At 34.8% G+C, this 21,743-nt stretch overlaps 1 protein-coding gene across 1 annotated transcript; it reads right to left on the bottom strand.

The window, feature by feature from the left end:
* Window positions 1-1,324: 1,324 nt before the first annotated feature.
* On the bottom strand, window positions 1,325-21,651 carry LOC109103491 (multiple C2 and transmembrane domain-containing protein 2-like). Its single transcript, XM_042759543.1, has 21 exons — window positions 21,430-21,651; window positions 16,431-16,959; window positions 13,399-13,519; window positions 8,247-8,389; window positions 8,068-8,144; window positions 7,876-7,987; window positions 7,358-7,525; window positions 7,088-7,218; window positions 6,007-6,193; window positions 5,753-5,846; window positions 5,547-5,649; window positions 4,924-5,026; window positions 4,692-4,793; window positions 4,238-4,312; window positions 4,034-4,153; window positions 3,615-3,728; window positions 3,315-3,356; window positions 3,103-3,212; window positions 2,868-2,977; window positions 2,612-2,709; window positions 1,325-2,165 (listed from the first exon to the last, which is right to left on the bottom strand). Exons 2-21 carry the CDS (start codon window positions 16,872-16,874, stop codon window positions 2,097-2,099), a joined length of 2,523 nt encoding a protein of 840 aa, XP_042615477.1. The 5' UTR covers window positions 16,875-16,959; window positions 21,430-21,651; the 3' UTR covers window positions 1,325-2,096.
* Window positions 21,652-21,743: the final 92 nt, after the last annotated feature.

Below are 21,743 nucleotides of genomic sequence, written 5' to 3'. Positions count from 1 at the left end.
ATAAAAAGTAAATTTTAGTGATTGTATACAAATCAGTTAATTTTAACCTTCAATATTATAGTAATGACTCCCATGTGTATTTTACAGCATTAGTTTACATTTTTTTAAATTAAAAATTTGCCATGTGCTGTATTTGATAGTGAAACATATCCAAAATAATCGATATCGAATTGAGTCGAAGTGGAATCGAATCGCAAGCTTGTGAATCAGAATCAAATTGAATCGTGAAATCTGTATCAATACCCAGCCCTAGATGGAAAATTGAATCAAATGATTGACTTCCAGTCTGTCTAGAGTTGCTGTTCCTCACATGATTAACCGTTTTGTTTAAGACAACTGCTCAAGCTAAAAACTGGAGTGTGTCTAGAGGCATGATAGTTATGATCTTGTCATCGTGTTACATTTTTGTGGCCAGACATGATATTTTCTTCCACTGCTAATGGCTTAATGATCACAGGATCTAATTAAGGGTGGTTTTCTGAAAGGATTTTCAGATTTCAGAAAGGGTGAAAATTAGGGTTTCTGACCAGTCTGTTGTGTCCCATTTATTTGCACATCACTACATGTTTTTGTAGTGAGGAATGACCGTTTCAGACTATCATTCTTAGCTCTTCAGCTCTTTCACAGATGCCCTCTAATTATCCAAACATAATGGGAGTGTTTCAAACCCAAAATAGTTCTAAGATGGGCCAATTACATGGTGTTAAGAGACAGATTTTCACTGAAAATGTGATTGGGTGTGCTGGTTTAGAAAAGTATTCAGTGTATTTCACTAGAAGTGTAAGAGCTACATTTAGCATTTCAAACTACAGTGTGAGAAACAAGATGATGTTGAGATTCAATGCTGTCTATTCACCTATAAATGAAAACCCCAATGATGTTTTAAACCTGTAAGACTTTCTCTTTTCTGAAGATATTTTGAGGCTAATGAGTAATATAGGGATGACTGTATTTATATTACTGTATTTGATATCATAGAATAAAACATGAATTAACTAGGGAACAATGGAACAAGAAGTTCCAGCATTTCAGTGTTTTGGCCTGCAAAAATACGTCATCCTTTCATTTTTGGGTGAACTGTGCCTTTGTTTTTCTTGTATAGCTGGACAGATCAGCAGTGCAGTGAATGAGCTGCAGGATGGGATCGCATTAAAGGAAAACACTGCCACTATGTGGCTGAATATTCTCAAACAACCATTGTGTAAGGAATCTGAAGGGTTATATTGCTTTCTCTACATTCGTCTTCATAGATCTGCACTTATTTAATCAATTTAACGGTGATTGTGCTTATTCTGTTATATAAGAACCACCAACACACCTGTCATCAAATGTAGTAAATGTTTACTGAGAAATGGTTATGATACAAAACAGAAATGCATATTCTCAACATATCAAAGAGTGCAAAAATACTCATTTGACAACATCTGTAATTAAGTGTATTGCATTTTTTTAAAAAATCTACAATTACCACTCTTAAGCAGCAAAGCCATGTCTAGAACCTTATATTGCACAAAAAGGCAAACTTTGATAAACTCTAGGTGTAAAAAAAAAAACTACATTCTCCTGTCAAAGGCACTTTAAAATATATTCATTGTGATTTTTTTTCTCTGCAATAATTAAAATGTAAACCATATATTAAAAAGTCTTTAAAAAAAATCTGTGTACAAAATAAAAATAAACCTAAAAAAAATAAGTAGCTTGTTTAGAATTAGACTTTACAAACTCCTTTACAAAACATTTTTCCAACTCTGATTAGACAAAAAGAAATGCATCAAGTATAAAATAGCAAAGCTTTACACTGTATTGCACTTGTACTGTACATGATGTGTTGTTTAGCCATTGCATCTGTAGATACATACTTTAACCATACAGTTTATCTTGGTCATATTTCCTCATTCCTCAATGCAACATAGCTGCAGCTGTACGGAGTGTTAATATGTGTCTGTGTTAAGCACAGTGCTTCAGCACGACCCAGCAGTAAAGACCGGACCATCTGATGGGGATGATTTCAACTGCAATTCACCTTCTAAAGTACATGTAGAAATCATTCCAGAACACAGAATGTTCTCAGGAGACCAGCTTTTTCATTCTAGTGTCTATGGAGATGCTCTTCTTCTCCTGTAAAGACTGTGAGCACTACAGGTGCTCAGTTCAGTGTACTGTGCCTGAATAAACAAGAAGAATTCAAGACATGAATGGCTTACAGAAAAATAAGCAGCTCTTATTCAACTACTTAAACAACTGAAATGCAAAGTCTGAGGTAAATAAGAGAAGTTTTCATTGTTGTGGTAAATATTAGTATGCAGAATAAAAGAACTTTAATTCTTTACGTGTACAATCTCATCTTAAAATTGACAAATGTCTTGTATGCTAAACTTTAAATCATATTGTATATTATAAATTATATTGGTATAATTTAGCAAATTTCAACTGAAAAACAAAAACAATTAAATGAATTGTATACAATTTTAGCCAATAGCCTCATTCATACAGAAAAAAAAAATATTACATTACAGGATTTTATAAAAAAGCTGAAAAGTTTATAGACCATTCCGATAACTTTACCTGACACTATAAATATTTTGTTTTTTTATTAAACTGTGGTAATTACCAGTTGGACATCTGAAGGCACTCTGGAAAGGAAAGCCATCACCTCATTGCTTTCAATGCCATATGGACTGCGCAGTCTCTTTGTGAATTTACGTATACCTAAAAAAAGGAACATAATTATGACCAATCTCTACTGATGACTCTGAACGTCAAGGAGCTTCAATATTTGTCTTAAATTTGCTTCGAGTTCAATGGTTTTACACATTTGAAAGAAAAACTTTTTCCATTGTTAAAGAGTAACAGAGCTGTTGTCTTACCCCAAAGTAAAATAATGTAGCGTACTGGAATAAAGTAAGCGATCACTGTAACCATGATGAGAACCAGGAAGGCCAGATTAGACAAGAACGGCACTGACCAGTTGAACGTACTATGAAGAAAGAAACACAAATGTTGCAGTTTTACAATGAGTACCATGATTTAATGTTGTCATCTTTCCATTAGAGTTTCTCTCTTCAATTACTGTGCATGAATTCATTCGAAAACAACACTTACTTTTTTATTCTTTCACCAAAGCATGCAATCTCCTCCAGAATGTTCTGGACCATAATGACAATCTCTTGAACCATGTGAATTTTCTCCATCAGACCTTTTCTTTCAGATTCCTACAAGAAGAAACATTTCAAAAGACCAAGAACGTGAAATGTCATGCTAAATTACTGGAATAAATGAATGCGAGTAATTTTCTGAATAGCAAAGAATTATACCTTTTCATCTTCCTCTTCCTCTTCATATAACTCCACGGTGTCCTGCAAAGGAAAGGCTTTATTTTTAAACATCTTAAAATGAAAGGTAACAAGATCTTAAAACAAAGTCATTAAGTTATATCTGAGATAACAATGCATATCGTAAATATGCAAACTGTGCTAATTCATGTCAGCCTATCACATTTACATGCAGTATCAAATCACTAAAACAAATGCTTAGCTAGATCCTTACTCTGGTTGATATTCTGCAATCAAAGGCAACACATGTTTTACTAAAACAACTAAAAAAAAATCACCCACTGGATCTCTGGTGTATCTCTTAAAGGTGATCTGGATGTAGTTCCATATCATGAAAAGGACCATGAGCATGGGCAGCATGTAGAAATCCCAGTACCACACTGTAACAAGAAAGACCTGAAGGAAAACACGTGCAGGATTTAGGTTTCATGAAGACTGAGACTAATGAAGGGTCACATATTTGTCATGTAGTTACATAATCCCAATGCTTCTCTTAACAGTTCATAAATGCAAATGTGAGTTACATGATTAACTATTTTAAAAAAACAAACAAACAAAAAAGTTTCACTAGATAAAAAAAAGCTACTAAAAAGTAGTTAAATTTTTACCATGAGTCTTATCCGTTTAATAAAAATTAATGTAATTAATTAAATTAAACAATCATTAATTGACTCACTGAATGAATGAATAATGAGTCTCACCAGAAACGCCATGATGCTCCTCTGGACACTTCTCCACTGAAAACTGCTCTTGATGAACTGGTCGACGTGATACACGGCATGATAAAGATTCCTCAAGCGAATAACATTTCTGGAAAGAACCTGTTGGTAGTTCGTTAGTAAGCAGCTCCTACTTTTTTTAACAATTTTTTTTCTATGTGGATGTTACCCAACACGACGTCATACCTTCTTAGAAAACTTGGCATTGTCCTCCATAAACTTCTGTTCTCTAGGCGTGAAGGTCTTGATGCTTGCTTTGACCTGGCCAAGGCATTGAACAAACAAACTATTAAATATCCAGTATCTGAGCATATGAAATATATTACAGATTTTTTATACACACAAGAATATACAGTACATCAGGTGCTGAAAATGTGTCTCAGCTCAGTATTTTTGAGCTAAATAATGACACTTATCTTCTTTAGTGCTGCTTTATACCAGAAATTACATTTGTTTCATATCTGATGAATTTTAGAACATGAACATTTATATATGTATGTGAATGTGAAGCTGTTTATTGTATAACGTGCTACAGTATATAATCAAATGTGACTTGGCTATTGTCATATTCTGCTTGGCTGATCATACTGAACTATTGAATAAAGGCATAATCTCCTAGTTGTCATCAGTAAAGACTCACAGAATTGTAAATGACTTCCAGCTCCAGGACTATGGTTCCTTTAGACAGTCCTCCCAAATTCTCTTTCCTTAGAGGACAAGCAACCTGCTGACCATTACGTATCTGTTGCAATAAAAAAAACAACATTAAACAAAATTCAAACATATTAATATATCAATTCCAATTCAATTAAGATGTTTCTCACACCATAGCTCTAAATGTAAAAAAAAAAGTGTCAATTTTCTGCACTTACTGAGAGTAAAGGAAGGGCCACCTTCCCCAAGAAATCTGGGGCTTTGTCTCCATCCTCATCAAACACGGTCACTTCCAGAACCTCATGAATGTCTTTTACTGGGCTGCTCATCAAGACAAATTAAATACAGTTTGCTATTAATTTCATACAAATACAGAGTTGACATTGATCACCGTTCAGAAGTTTGGGGTTTGTATGATTTTTTTTTTTTTAAACGTTTTTGAAAGAAGTCTCTTATGCTCACCAGGGCTGCATTTATTAACAGTAAGAACAGTAGTATTGTGAAAAAATTATAATAAAATAAAAATAATTTTCAGTCTTCTGTGTCATGTTATCCTTTAGAAATCATTCAAATATGCTGATTTGGTGCTTAAGAAATATTATTATTACCATGGTTGAAAACAATTTTTCAACTTTTTTTTTTTTCCTGGATACCATGATACATTTTTTTTTTCAAGATTCTTTGATGCATATATAGTTGGTAAAAAAATATAGTGTAAAAAAATTATATTAATCTTACTGACCCTAAAGTTTTGAACAGTAGTGTGCATTAATAAAGTTATGGTGATACTGACAAAGTTTTGAACAGTAGTGTGCATTAATAAAGTTATGGTGATACTGACAAAGTAAAGACTTTATTCCACTCAGGGTTGAGGGTTTTGTATACGGTGTGGGTCTGCAGCCGGTTGTTTCTCAATTCCAGGACACAAAATGGGTCACTCTTTCCTAAAAATATACAGAAGATCCAGTGAATGTGGTTGTTGATGCTCACACCCATGCTCACGACTAAAAACAGTTTATTATATATTCAACAAATAATATATAATACCATTTAGATCAGCAGCCATGAGGTTCATGGCCTTGATCACTTTAACCTGAAGAAAACCAATATCTCTCAAGTCCTTCAGGGAGTTCCTGAAACTCTGCAGAGAAAAAAAAAAAAAAAAAAAGGAGAGATCAGGACTGCATTTTGTTATTGCTTACTACCGTTTTATACACATTTTTTTAAATACCATAGTATGTAGTACACACTCTGTAGCATGCATAAGGAAGCACTGTGGTAGAGTAATCAGTTTAACATACATATTTAACCAGCATATTTTGTCTCTCATGAGGCTCTTCCAGCGGAGGGGCGATGAGATCCGTGATGGACACTCCAGTACAGGGAGTGGGAGTGATGACGAACACCACCCTGCCTTGGCCCGGATCCAGCTCATGTGTAAACAATGTGGATTTATTCAATGGCAACCCAGACAAGTCGATTTCACACCTGCAATGTGCACACAGACAGAACATTTCTGTTAAACCTAGGTAATAACAACATTCAATTACTAAAAATATGGTTTGAAAATATTTGATCTGTGAAATTCAACTTCTTTTAAAAATGTCTGGAGATTGAAATGTTTTTGAAAGAAGTCTCTTATGCGCACAACAAACTAATATTGTGAAAATATATTTCAATTTAAAATAACTTTTTATTTTCAAATATTTTAAAGTCTAATTTATGTATCACGTGATCCTTCAGAAATCATTCTAATATGATTATTACTAAAGAAACTCTTATTATTGTCAATGTTCAAAACAGTTGAAACCTTTTTTCAGAATTCTCTGATAAAGTTTAAAAGAACAGCATTTGTTTGAACATTAAACATCTATTTTCAATTTATAATTAATGCATCATTGCTGAAACAAACAAAAAAACATCTTTAAATAGAAATATTACTGACCAACAAACTTTTTTTTTTTAATTATCATTGTTGAAAACAATTGTGCTGCTTAACATTTCTGTGGAAACTTTTTCTAGTAATTCAAGTAATTTTTTGTAACATTGTAAAAGTCTTTAATGTCACTTTTGATAAATTTAATGCATCCTCGCCGAGTCAAACTAATAAATATCCTAGAATCTCTGCAATGTGTATTTACTGAAATATTGGATACTGTATAACTTGTCTCATGCCACAAGGTATAAAGTCTTCTAGCAATACTTTATTTTAACACTTATTTATTTGCCCTTGCTTTCTACTTCCAGGACCTTACTGTAAACTGTGAAATAAACAACATAAGATTCATTTTCAGATGTAATTGATATTACGCCAGCTTCTGTAAATAAAACTTAATTTATGTTAGACATTCTCGAAGTCATTCGAAAACCTCATAAACTCACTGTCCGTAACACTCCTCATATCTCCGGCCCTCTTTTCCCACCACTTCAATCTCTAGAAGGCTGGATGCATCAGGGAACTGGATGAAGTCAAATCTTTCTCTCCACTGTGTGTTGACCTTCTTCACATGACTCTGTGAAGACGAAGACAAATTTACAGCCTTTATTGCTGAAAAGCTGCATTGCTACTCCTTTTTAATCTCAAAATTTTAATGTTTCAGTTAAATTAAGGACTTTATAACTACATCAGTGAAGAGCTAAACAGGTAAATACCTTGCTTTTATATTTCTGATCTCCCAGTTTAAAGCGAACAAACAGGTCCCCCTGTCCATCCAGTGGTAAGTCCCGCCCCTCCACCAGAGTGATGGTATATACCCTGGTCCAGAGTTGACTCTTCTTCATAGACTCCGTGAGACATTTGTTAGGCTCTGTTGTACTTCCCTGAGGATCAATAAAAATATTGCAATGTGATATCGAGAACTCTTATGTTAAGTTTCTGGATTATATTGCAGTGGTTCTCAACTATCGTTAGTGGGTTGCAGTTCTGTTCAGACAGCAGGGAAAGAAAAAAATAGTAAGTGCAAATAATAAAATGCATGATGTAATCAAGCATAGTTAATCTAGCTAAATTAACTTTTTTGATGATGTCAAAGGTCATGAATCTAATTAAGCCTTTCAGCCCATCTCTTCACAATAGAAATAAATATTGTGAATACATAAGCAGCAAACATTTAGTTAGTGGAGTTAGTTAGCTTGGCAAACCAACTCTTTAAATTCATAAAGTTGCTTACGTGTTTTTTGTTTTTGCTTTTCCTCACAGATAAACAAATATCCATGACTATGACACCCATATGGTCCTCCAGGCTGTTGGGGTCATCTAATGAAAGCACCATCTCGCAGTTCCTGTACAACAGACAGAACGAAAGCATCAGAAACCACACTTCTGGTCTGACCTTTAATACAAACATTTCAAATTGACCTACTTTTCAAGTTCCAGTTTATTCAGCTCAACACCGCAGGACCCCATGAAGTCATCCATTGTCAGATCTCGATCGTAAACCTGAACAATCAAGCAATGAATGGGACCGTTTCATCTACCTGTAGGTATCTTGGCGTGATGTGAAAGCTAGTGCATGTATGCCAAAGCAAAGTAAACGTGTACCCTGATGAAAAGTCTCTGGTCCAGGCTGCGGATCGGGAAGGAGAAGGACTCATTCCAGACAGGGTTGAGATTCTTATGCACCACTTTGCTTTTGTACAAGGTCTTCCTGTCCAGCTTGAATTTCACATACGGATCACTTGTGCCTATGGAGAGAACAGTGTTTTACTGAGCATCTGCAAATTTGCTTAAATGTTTTGGTTACACTTTATTTTAAGGTGTCCTTGTTACAGTGTAATTAAACATTTAAGTACTTTGTAATATTAATTAACTACATGTACTTATTATATGGTTAGGGTTAGGATTAGGGTTGGCTTAGGGCTACTTGCATGTAATTATGCATAATTAATTGTTATTATAATAGTAAGTACATGTAACGTGTAAAAAGGACACCTTAAAATAAAGTGTTACCAATAATTCTTAACTACAGTCTCATAGTATTAGGGGCTCGCATAGTATGTAGAAATTAAAAGAAGCATAAAAAAAAGATCATAAGCAGAGGCTTAAAAACAACTCTACCACAAAGACTACACTACTGTTCAAAAGTTTTGGGGTCAGTAAATTCATTTATGTTATATAAATGCTGTTCTTTTGAACATTTCATTCAAAGAGAATAATGCATCACGGTTAATTTAAATTGTATTAATATTTCACAATATTACTGTTTTATGTTATCAAATAAAGGCAGCTTTGGTGAGCATAAGAGAGTCATATTTTTGATTTCTTAATTTTTTACAGTGATTCTTAAAAAAAAAAAAAAAAAAAAAAAAGAAAGAACCCTTTGCTTTAAAATATTATTAATGTTTGAACTAACATGTGCACCAAACTAAGTCAGTACAGAATTACCAACAAGCAGGCCATTTTGTTACATGACAACAAAACCATAAAACAGGAAATGACATCACAGAGAGGACCCCCATAGACCCACATGATATGGTATGTCACATGTCTAAAGAAAAATCAATATGACCTTTTATGGCACAATAAGTTAGTTCAGCTTGAAATGTCAAAAGGAGTAACCCCAAGGAAATGTCAAAGTGCATACTAAAACTAACTCAAATGCATATTAAAATCTGTCTTACCCATTTAAAAAATGTCTTCATGTTTGAAAACATTCATAAAATTAACAATTAAGACACCTACACTTCACTGTGCAAATAAAATATGATACTACATTTTACTTGATTGTTACATCACGTGACATTTATTACCATTAACACTTACGTTACTAATCAAAAAATGTCAAAAGCATATGAAACCAAAGATAGCAAACTTGGAACATTTGTATCTAAACAAGATTTTGAAACATTTGTCATTTCAGATATATTAATTTGTCATGGTCAAATAAACATGGTATTCCTTCAAGATGACATCTTTCAGAACCTTTCAGTGAACTATGATTACTTGGTGCAAACAAGCAACTAGTCTGAACAAATCCTGTCCTCAATTAATGGCTTTTTTTTTCCTTCAGCCACCACACTTAAAGGGATAGTTCACCCAAAAATGAAGATTCAGTCATCATTTACTCTACCTTAAAGGGGTCACTGGATGCTACATGCACTTTTACAAGTTGTCTGAACTGAAGTGTTTGTTGGCAGTCTGTGTACACAACCACCCTATAATGATAAAAATCCACCCAGTGTTTTTTTTTTTAATCTCGTTAAATCATTTCCCCTTTCTCAAATCGAGCCGATCTCAGATGCCTGTCTTTGTGCCTTCACACAGACAGGCCCCTCCCACAATAGTTTGATTGACAGTAGCGTTTCAGCACATAATTGACTCCCCCCCTAACTTACACCCATCCTGAGTGAGCTGTCATCAGTCCACCATTGTTTCACCGCCGGAGCAGATGTAGACAAGAATGACTCCTAAGCGTATGATGTGAAATGCGCCCCCGATATACATAAATGTGTCTATGTTCATGCAAATCATTCTTGATCCAGCTTCACCTCCAGAAGAAGTGAATATAAGGTTTTTTTAATGAATCTTTGCAAATCGCCTTTCCTAATAATGTGCTAATTAGCAAGATTCTCTCAGAGTGGCTCGGAAGAGAGGGGGCGGGGACAGCAGAGCTCATTAACATTTAAAGGAAAATGCTACAAAACAGCTTGCTCTGAAAAGAGCCGTTTTGACAGGGTAAAAAAAAGGTGATTTTTACACTACAATTGAGAAATTTTAACCAAGCTATGTTACAGACTTTTCATTAAGGCCCTAAAGAATCATATCAACTTGTGGAAAATGGGCGTCCGATGACCCCTTTAAGTTGTTGTAAAACCTGTATGAGTTTCATTCTTCAAAATATTTTCTTTTTTGCTCAGCAATAGAAAGAAACTCATACAGGTTTGGAACAACTTGAAGGTGTGTAAATGACAGAATTTACTTTTTTTGGTGAACGATCACTTTAAAAGCAAAAATTCAAAAGCAACCCTAAATACTTGATTAAATTATCAGTACTTGCTATTAATGTTTATTTAATCTGAAATCAAATTTTATTACAGTGAGTAAGGGCTGCTGGAAATTCTGCTTTGGATCACAGGAAGAATTTACAAAATATATTAAAAGTTGTTTTAAACTAATAATATTACACCATATTATTGTTTTCATTGTATATTTGATCAAATAAATTCAGCCTTGGTGAGCATAACAGACTTATTTCAAAAACACAGAACAAAAAAAACAAACCTTTGAACAGTAGTGTATATTTGAATATCCTGTTTATCGATATTCATTTCAAAAGTAAGATGAGTTGCAATCAGCAATTCATGTTGACTTTAAAACGGCAATATGATATGTGAATATATCATCTACAATAAAGGCATGTGTGCAAACACTGACTATAATATGCAAATACTGACTGTAAAATCTCAAGCTGCTCTATTATATAATAGACACACCTCTGAAAACAGCCAATAAACGAAGAGGGAAAAATGTCATTAACAGTATGCTAATCTTTCGAACATTCTTTTTCTAAAGGAAAAACAATTAAGATTGGTATCACCTTCTTGAGAAAATGTCATGAAATTACAGCAAAATACACAGACTTATAAACAGGAAAAGAGCCTGTTTAATGAGCCATGTAGCAATGACGCAATACAGACACAATAAAAAGCAGTAAATAAACTGGGGAAGAGGAAGTATGCCAATGCATATCCTAGTCTCCACCTGTCTGTGTTTTTTCCCCCATGTCTTAGATGAGTGCCTCATGTGCCAGTAAAGTCAAGTGTGATGCAGGTGTGGCTGCAGACAGGTTTGAATGTGCTGGGAGGAACTACTTAGTTTGGTCTTCCAAAAGAGGACACGACTAGAAATCAGTGGTTAAGTTGTATTTACAACAAGTATTTACAACACTGTTCCAGAACAGTACAACCCAAATATTCAGATGTGTGCAGTGCATTTTATGGAGGGCTGTTTCCTGAACCTGGGAGAGTAGCCTACAATGCTTCTGTGCTCAAAGGCTGTTTCTATAAAGTGGGGTAGTTCCAACTTTGCAAGGACAATCTGTCGCTTCTGACTCAAAGCCTGTAAGTATGTTTTCATATTTAAAGAATTTGCCACTGATGATTCAAACGCGAGTTTTGAGCAGTGTAGAGTAGTGCTTGTTGTTTGTCATTTCTAGTGTTGGGCAAGTTCCTCTGAAAATGTAATCAAATTACAAATTACTCCTTTTAAAATAATCACGTTACTGTTCTGATTACTTTATTTCAAAAGTAATTAGTAATTAGGTCACATTACTTTTTTCTCCATTATATTTATGAAATTCTAGCATACACGCTCCCGATAAATATTTGTTATTAAAGCATCAAAGTTATTTTTAACTAAAGCAAGCGGCTGCTGCATGCATGGTTTGGATGCCAGAATGCCAGCAAAGAGCACTGGATTTATAATCTCTAAAAGACATCTCAGTTCATCGCAATCTCACAAATCTCTGTTATAACAGCAATGTAACGTGGCAGTAACGTATAGAGACCTTGGCTTGTAACTATACTCTAATTACTATTTTGAAAATTAGAACACGTTAGATTACTCCGTTACTAAAAAAGCAATCAAATTACTCTAACGCGTTACTAAGTAATGCTTTACTGCTCAACACTGGTCGTTTCTCTGATCACAAATGCAGACATTGTTTTGTGTTTACACAGCGCGATACGAAACGCAATGCATAAAAAGACAGTACAAGTCATTATAATCAGTAATTATGTCCCCACTGGAAGCAACAAATGCCTTGTTTGTAATGGATTTTATTGTTTTTTGTCTCGTCATGCCGGGAGGCAGCATCACAGTATGGTGAGGGGCGTAACATTTCCATCACACACTTGAGGAATTCGGCCAATGCACTGGATAGCTGTCCAATCAGAGCACACCTCGCTTTTTAAGGACGATTTACTTTTTGAAAAAAATCGATGCATTTCCGAAAGGCGGGGCATAGAGGAGAAACAATAATGTACAGTATGTGGAAAAGATTGTGGTATTTTTAAACCTTAAACCGCATAAACACATTGCATTACACCAAATGCACAAAATAAATGTTCTTTTTTGGCAATGTCATATGACCCCTTTAAAGAGTGATTAAGTTCCTTTAAAGGCTAGTAACACTGTCACGGTCGAAGCCGGTTGATCGTTTGAAATGTTTGATAGCATTCACACTTTCACTTTGTACCATTTTTTATTCATATTTGTTATAATTAAAGGTGAAGTGTACTATATAATCTCTATGCCACTACTGGTACTCAACAGAATTGCAAAAATAATAATTTGAAAATAACGAGTTTCCATCCTCTGTTCATTTGAAACAATAAGTAAATTCCCTGTTAAATGGGTTATTATAAATAGTCCTGCCCTAAACTCCTGCTATTGGATAATTCACTAGTAGACATGTTAGATCACTCAAACAAATGGAGCAATGTTTTGAAAGCTTATTTACATTTGTCTCTACACAGTAAACTCAGGAAGGAAGTATTTTGATATTGGCAAAAACACACGTCACGTTAACGCATCTGCACTACAATCACATTTTGCTGGGCTGTGTTAACTCCCACCGATGGGTACACCTTTAACAAACAAGCACTAATACAAAAACCACTGATTGTTATTAAAAATGGAGGTTGTGTGTAGTGTTTCAGGGTGTGTTGTTTATACACAGATATTTGACACTCACCACAGCGGTCTCTAATGACCAGTCCACGGCCCTCCTTCAGGCATACAGTGAGCAGATACGTTCTCTGAGCTCCCCTCTGATGCTCATTCACTCCAGCTGATTCTGTCATCATGTCCACAATCTGATTTAAAAAATAAAACAAATGAGAGAACCATACCACAAACTTTTATATGGCTCATTTGGACACTATATCTGGGTAGTTGACATGACATGTCAAGCAGTGACAACAGTGTGACATGCAAGAATTAAAACTATGTTTAAGCAATATTTTTTGTCATTTGTGAACTTATAAAAACCTAAAGTAGTGAAAAAAAAATCTAGAAGTGGTGACAAGTTACATCATACCACACACGCTTTCTTTTTATAGTGCTCACAAGTCACCTAACCCCTCTTACCTCTATTTTTAACCACTTTATACTTTTTTTTTTAATTATCATTTGCTCCCATTGACTAACAGTGATAGTGTTATTATGCAGTTTGGAGTATGCAAGATTTCTTTAGGTTTTTGAAAGTCTCATATGCTCACCATGGCTGCATTAATTTGACCAAAAGTACAATAAAACAGTAATATTGTGATATTATTACAATTTTAAAATGTAATTTATTCCGGTGATTTCAAAACTGAATTTTCAGATGATTTTCACATGATCATTCAGTGCTCATTTCTTATTATCATGAATGTTGAAAAGAACTGTGCCGCTTAATATTTGTATGAAAACTGTGTTTTTTTTCAGCAATCTTTGATAACAACAGCATTTATTTGAATAAGTCTTTTGTAACCTTATAAATGCCTCTGCCACTTTTGATCAATTTAATTTATTCTTGTTGAAATATCTTTCTTAAAAAAAATAAAATAAATAAAAACCTTTTGAAAAGTAGCTTACACTGATTTGTATACCAAACTGCATTATTAGTTTCATGCTAAATTTTGATGCATGCTGACAGCATGGCTATCATAAAACAGTACAGCGGCATTTCATTTACACAGAACAACATGCAAGAGCAACTATTCATTTGCAACCTCAAAATCATCGCTATTTCCTTTAGGAATTACAAGTTTTGTGCTGAATTAAAAAAAAAAAAAAAAGTATTTGTTAACCTGCCAAATAAAAAGTACTAGTTTTAGTGAGCACCATCAACTACCATGGTAAAATGCTGTTTTATTTAACTTTCACATAGTCAGGAAGTAAAACTTCAGCCTTCAATGTCAGCATTGGAAAAGAACACCATTACGCAAAGTATAGTCCATTTCAGGGGCATTTAAAGTACAATGTCAGCTGCATGCACCCTACTAAGTGTCTTTTCATATCATGTAATAGTAGACTTAAACACAACAAAAATAACACAAACTTGCACAAACCAAACATGTTAATACTTGCATTATTGTGCTTGTTGTCACGTATGGAGAACGTATCCGAACCATTTCTGTTGAAATGCGGCTTCTGTTTCCCAAACACAATAAATGCAAGAGCCAAATATCATTCTAGATATGATCAAAAGAGCTACTAATTCACGAATCAGTGGTGTAAAGAGATTTTCTCATTTATCCAAAGTCAGTCTCTAGTATTCAAAAACAGTTTTGTCTTGGCGACTCCTGATTTCATGGCACATATTTCTAGAATATCACTGAAGGTCATCTTTCTTAATATCTTTATTAAAAATTCCTTAACCCCTGGGAGAATGAATGCTAAGCCACATAAACTTGTGGAATTAAAGTTTCCACTGCTAGGAAACATCAATTACTTGGGTATAATACACTTGTAAATTAATCGAATGGAGAAGCACCAGTCTGCTTTAAATGTGTGTACCACATTCTTGGGCTTTGAAATGTTATGACGCATTCCTGCAGTGATCAATCTCTCATGATCAGAGGAAGTGCATTTCACAATAGTGTGGTGCTTTGCACTGTTCTCCGGAGGCGAGTATGCAAAAAAGAAGATGGTGAAAACCTTTCCCTTGTCTAACTTGAATTGTTTTTCCATTTAAATTAAAATGCTAATAGCATGCCAATGCAGTGAAAGCTACCAGAAAAGCAGTGTTGGGGGTAATGCTTTACAAGTAACGCGAGTTACGTAATCAGAATACTTTCTCAAGTAACTAGTAAAGTAACGCATTACTTTTTAATTTACAAGAAAATATCTGAGTTACTTTTTCAAAAAAATAACGCCAGTTACTTTGTTTTCCCATTTATTAACTGACAAGTCTCCTGTCCCCATATTGGGAGAAATTGCAAGTACAGAGGCATTGTATGCGCTGTGTGAACATAATGTAATTCTAGACTAAATGTGAATGTGCATTAATTCATCCCACTCACAAAAAAACAAAACAGATTTAGTATTCATTGAAACGAATTAAAACAGTGAAATGCAAACTCAGACCTGCAATAATTAAATGTTAAATAACACAAATGTATCTAATACCATTTTATTAACTACTTTCTTTGCTGCTGACCTTTGATGACACAGTTCAACCAATAAAGCAAAAATGACGTTTAGATAAACTAACAATTGTGCTTCATTGTTTTTTTTATTGCTGAAGAGTGTTGAACCTTCTTCTCCTGTGTTCTACTGTACAGATGTGAATTTACTTTTCCTTCAGCCTGAGGTTTTTTCATTACACTTTTTGGTGTGAAAGGGCTTTTAAATTTGCTATAAATAGAACTTCTTATATTAAAAACAATTGAGCCCTGCTCATATTTAAATAGTAATGCGAAAGTAACACCAAAACAAAACAACACAATACATTACACAAAAAATAAACAATCAACATCTCCAATATAGTAACGCAATACTCTAAAAAATAACTTTTAAAAGTAACTTTCCCCAACACTGTTTCTGTGTGACCATTATGAAACATGCAGTTGATAAAAATGAAAAGAACATGAGGAAGTACTAGTTTCACCTAAAGCATCAAATGTTCGTGTAACACAATCTTGCTAGACGGTGCCCATAAAAAACGAGAGTTGCAGAAAACTTCTTCCCTCCCTTGCTGATTAACCCAACCAAAAGATCAAGATAACTGGCACGTTTTACCTCAGTCAAGCTCTCTGAAGAAGGAAGCTGTGTGTCCCTCAAATGCAGCACCTGATCCATCTCATCTGTGGACTTGGAGATGTTGTGTTGACATGGGGCATCAGTGACTGACTCCTGGGACAGCCAGACGGTCGAGTCTAGTGAATCGGAGAGGCCGGTACCGCCCCCTCTCTTTCGCAGAGTAACACTGAGGGGGGAGTCTGGGCTACTGTTGCAGGCAGAGGATGTCCGGAGGTCAGCTGGCTGTTGGTGGGTGGGGCTTTTTAGGGAGGACATCCCACTCCTCTGCAGGACGTCCATGACCGATGTGCTCATCCGCTGGTCCAACAAACGCTCTTCCCTCACCTCTAGCTTGTTGGGGTTTTTGTCGCTGCCAACCCGCGAGTATCGAAAGAGTTTGGCTTTTTGGCGCAAACTGTCCATTACAGACTTTTTGTCCTCCATGAGAAGGGTGTTGGAGTGTGTGAATTTCGCAAGTTGGTCGCAAAGGCCTCTCTCTCACACACTAGAGCTGGCTTGTGACCAAGACCTGCAAGGACAATACGAGAAAGTAAATTAAACACAACATTTTTGCAATGGCATGATTAAAGTAGGCATCTGCATTTGCAAATCCAGTTTAAAGTCTACACAAAAATCAAAACTGACCCTATTTACTTTCATAGCACGTGTTCCTAGTATTACAATGACAGTAAAAGTAAAGGAGACTGATCAATCACAGAGAAATGAAAAGCCTAGTGATTTGAGCTAAAGAAGCTACATTTAAGATACCATACCTGTTAGTGTTACCTGTTTATTACTGATTTGAAATTGGAACATAATCTCACCAAGTAGCTTTTGAGATAAACTAACCTGCCTCAAAAGGACTTTGGAATTATTAATCAGTGCACATAATTACAATTACAAATAATAAAATCACAAAAATAAAGTACAATTCAATCACTTTCCCATTTCATGTGATCTCACAAAGACATCTAGTCACCCCTTGCCTTGTTTATTGGTTTGCAAAAGTCCATTCACATTAATTACGACTAAATCTGTCTCTTCTTTTAAGTTTGAATTCAAGGGGAGCAGTGTGATATATATATATATATATATATATATATATATATATATATATATATATATAATATATATATATATATATATATATATATATATACACTGTATAAAGTTATTGTCAGTGGACACGGCAAGAGCACGTAAGTGTTTTGCTTAATACCAGTTTTCAGTTTCTGTCCTTTAGAATAAATATTTGCTAGTAGGGAGGACTTTTTTTTTTTTACATTATGCTGATTGTGCATAATGTTTATGCTGATTGTTAGCTATAATTAGAATCTACAAAAGACTTTTTGCTACCAGTTAATTTGCACTTTAGTGGCAAACCGTACCACTGTAGTTTTGATTTCGAGCCATTTGCATGCTATAGGCTTTGCTGTGCTAATTAGAAAGGCCTGGACAGCTCTGTATTCATTCAAGTGAATTAAGCTGTGTATTTAAGCAGAGTCGGTTAGATGAAACCTAAGGTTTCTATCTCCTTCTCAACTTTCCTCAGTGGTATCATCCTCTCTTCCCACCCCCACACACTTGCATCATTAGATGTATATCTACACAAGGAAACGCTCCAAAACATTCAATACTCTCTTTTGTCCCCCTGCACCACCTCCCACCTCTCTACAATTTTGCTAATTACTTCACAAACAAAACCACACCCATCAGCAGTCAGTTCTCGGCTCCACTCCCCCAGGAACTCACATCAAACACTCTCACAGCTGAGCTGACCATCTTCTCTCCTCTTACAGATGAAGTCCCTCAACCTATCCTCTCAGCCAGCCACCCTACCACCTGTCCAGACCCAATCCCCTCACATCTCTTATACAAGCCATTTCCCCTGCACTTCTGCCTTCACTCACACACATCATCAATACATCTCTTCTCTGTTTTCAACCAAGTGTCTTCCTTCCATCTTATGGTAAATCACTTGTTGTATTCCTAAAATGTAAGTCGCTTTGGATAAAAGCGTCTGCCAAGTAAATGTAATGAAAATCATTCCAGGTGAAACTAACAGGCTTACATGCACAGGCTTGCTATTCGCAGGTTAATTCAACTGAATATGAAAAATATCATGCTTACTTTCACCTGTGGAAAAATGGTTGTGTCAGTTCACCTTAAACACTGTTAATATCAGCAGACTGTAATGTCAATAAACCTTGTTTAAACTGACACGTGTCAATGTGTATGTTAATTTATGTAACTTAATCTACCATTAAACCAAACATTTTCTACACTTTCATCCAGATTGATTTTAAATTAGCTTTAATTGTGTTAGATCCTGTAACTCTACCATTGCTTATGAGTTTTAATCCCCATTTGAACAACTTTCTTATACTAGTTCCTTTTAAATGCTCCTGTGATTGACAAATTATTATTTTTAAAGTACAAACATTTCATGTAGTCTCTCAATTCATACAAACATACAGGATTCATTAAAGCTGCATGCATAAATGTACAGTAATTTAAAACATTTTTAGATGCATTATATTTTTATATATTATATAACTTTACAAAAGTATTTTATCTACCCAAATTTAATAAGAATTTCTGAATTTGTTTGTTGCTGACAGAAAATCCCACCTTGTGCGTTAAATTGCATAAAACAGATGCTATGCTGTAAATGACAGGATATGACATCTGTGTTATAGAGCATTACCATTTCACAAAACATCTTCTAAAATAATGTGCCAGATATGTTAATCGTCTATAAGTGACCAAACGTTTGCCGTGCTTACATATTGATTTTTTCAGTTACTTTCTCAGTTGAGGAGAGAACAATCAAGAACATATGTTAGATTTTGATAAATCTGCATTATGATTCACGGTCCACAGTGTCATATAGGCCTAAGCCCTGATTTCTCCAAAGTCTTTTTTCATTTGTTTAAAACAGGCCTAACACGTTGTGGCTGTAATTCAAGCCATAAGCTCATCCCTCTGTCTTTGTGTGGAAGCATAATTTGACTTTACAGCTACACATCAAGGTTTTTTTTTTCACACATCAATGAAAATGGAAAAGAGACACAGGTATTTACTAAGGCAAGCATCACTATTATTATTGATCATAGGGTTAGGCATTTAAACAAACCTGACCCAAGGAAGTATTAAACTGAATGATGCAAATGATGAGCGACTGAGCTGCTATTATACTTAAAAGTCACTTGCGTCACACTTGTTGCCTGTCAAATGATGACAAAAAGAAGTTGGGTTGGGCTTTTTTAGACTTGGGTTTGTAAGCGAGCACACAGAACACCCTATATCCACTTACCATAGCAATGATGTAGTATAATAAGAGAAAAAAAAAATAATACCACACCAGAATTTTTCAAATGCACAAACACTTGGAAACTAGAAAGTATAACATGTTGAAAACCAATCCTTTAATCTGCACTTAGCAAAATGTGTGTGTTGTGTGAGTAATAAAAAGACAGAAAGCAATATCCAGAATCTGCCAATCAAGTACAGCAATTTCTGGCAAATTAGGGCTGCACGATTTTGAGGAAATGGCTAGGTAAATATCACAGTAGTGGTTTTTGAGAAACACAACAGATAATACTTGGTCAGCTCAAAATTACTTATCACACTAAATAGTTGGATTAAGATTAACAATACTAGACAGAAAGATTCAAGACTTTCTTCTGTTGTTCACAATTATTCGAGGCGACACTTTGAGGAACGAACATAAAACTTTTACAATTATTTGAACTATAACTAAATGTTGTAACTACAATATCTTCCAATCAAATTTCAGAAAATACCTAAAATTGCATCACATTTCATGAACACTTTCACTTTGCAGTTAGCGGTAACATAACATCATAAAAAAAATCTCTTGGACAAATGCAAATTCTAAGAAATCAGTGTTTAAAAATCCTAAATGTTGCATTACATTGAAAAACTTTCAAATGGCAACCAAGAAAAGATCTGTTGATCAAGCACATTATACACACCGACATCATGATTAATTAGGCATGAGATAAAACCACTTACTCAAACTGCATTTAATCAGTAACTTTTAAGTAATAAAGCTGGTCTTAAAGTTAGGTTTGAGCTAACCATTAAGGTGATGCAGTCCAAATGGCATCCATACGGCTTTTATAATGCTTCAAAGTCAAACACACTTCCTCTGTTTGGTCCAATATTATCACTTGATTCACTTGTACAGTCAGGCTCCGTCCCAGCTGTAAGTGAGTCTAAAGCCAAACGCAGCTGTCAGAGCAATGCTATATGATATTTACAATCCATCTGCACATGTACACACCTGAGTTTGTTTATTTCCTCCATGCATGGTTGCTTTGTTTAGACACTAATGATAATATAAAGCAAAAGAATTCCTTCTGAATTCAGGCCAAAAATCAACAACTGGTATGCATTTTCAAATATAGTACAGGATGTCTGGTTCCCACACATTTTGACCAATTAATTTTCATATGAAACCTGTTCTAATGCTGTTAAAAGAAGGTAATGCAAGATTATTCCAAGCACAAGAAAATACTTTTTAGCTTTTTAAACTCACAAAGGAACATGTCAACACTATTATGTTTTCCTACTGAAGACAAAATAACACATTGCACCCCCTCCCAAACACAAACAATAAAACAACATTCACTTCCACAAAGAAGGATCTATTACTGCCTGCAAAGTGACTAACTAAAAATGTGAAAAATGCAGCAGTTATGAAACAACAGATAACTGAAGCACATGCATTATGATTAATTATATGTCACAGTATTTGTCGCAACATTTGCACAATTTGGGAGGCGTGTTAACAAAAATAAGGTAAAGAAAAATAGCAAGACGCATTGCAAATGTCACAAAAAATTAATTAAAAGCAATGCATGCACATTTACTTGTGGGACATGTAGATGACTCAACACTGAAACATTTCGTTCATTTAATTGAATATATAGACATTCATTTGAATAAATCAGTGTATCAGAAGTATTCATACCTCAGCTCAGGGGCAGGATTTAATCTATTTCCTTTAAACCAAAGACGTTTGGATCAAAGAGAAAACATCCCATGTTTTTACAGCAGTGCTTTCACTAACTTCCTACTGAAGTTACATGAATAATACAGAAAGACTTCACTGATGAGCCACCGAAATTCAACAAGTGATCAGATAAACCAGTGGTTTTCAAACCGGTCCTGCGAGCACCCCCAGCACTGCACATTTTTTGTCTCCCTTATCTATCACACCTGATTCAACTAATCAGCTCATTAGTAAAGACTGCAAGACCTGAAATGTGTGTTAGATATAGGGAG

Source organism: Cyprinus carpio, chromosome A7 (genome assembly GCF_018340385.1).
Source record: "Cyprinus carpio isolate SPL01 chromosome A7, ASM1834038v1, whole genome shotgun sequence".
NCBI classification, from domain to species: Eukaryota; Metazoa; Chordata; class Actinopteri; order Cypriniformes; family Cyprinidae; genus Cyprinus; species Cyprinus carpio.
This window is presented reverse-complemented; position numbering and strand designations above follow the sequence as displayed.

Bases quoted from the DNA above. Each gene is read 5' to 3' on its own strand.
- LOC109103491 (XM_042759543.1), bottom strand. From the start codon at position 16,874: ATGGAGGACAAAAAGTCTGTAATGGACAGTTTGCGCCAAAAAGCCAAA. The intron at 3,213-3,314 runs GTATAATTCTTT...TTCTTCTTGTAG, and splicing joins AGGAAGAGGAAGATGAAAAG to GAATCTGAAAGAAAAGGTCT. The intron at 2,166-2,611 runs GTAATTACCACA...TTGTTTATTCAG, and splicing joins TGCCTTCAGATGTCCAACTG to GCACAGTACACTGAACTGAG.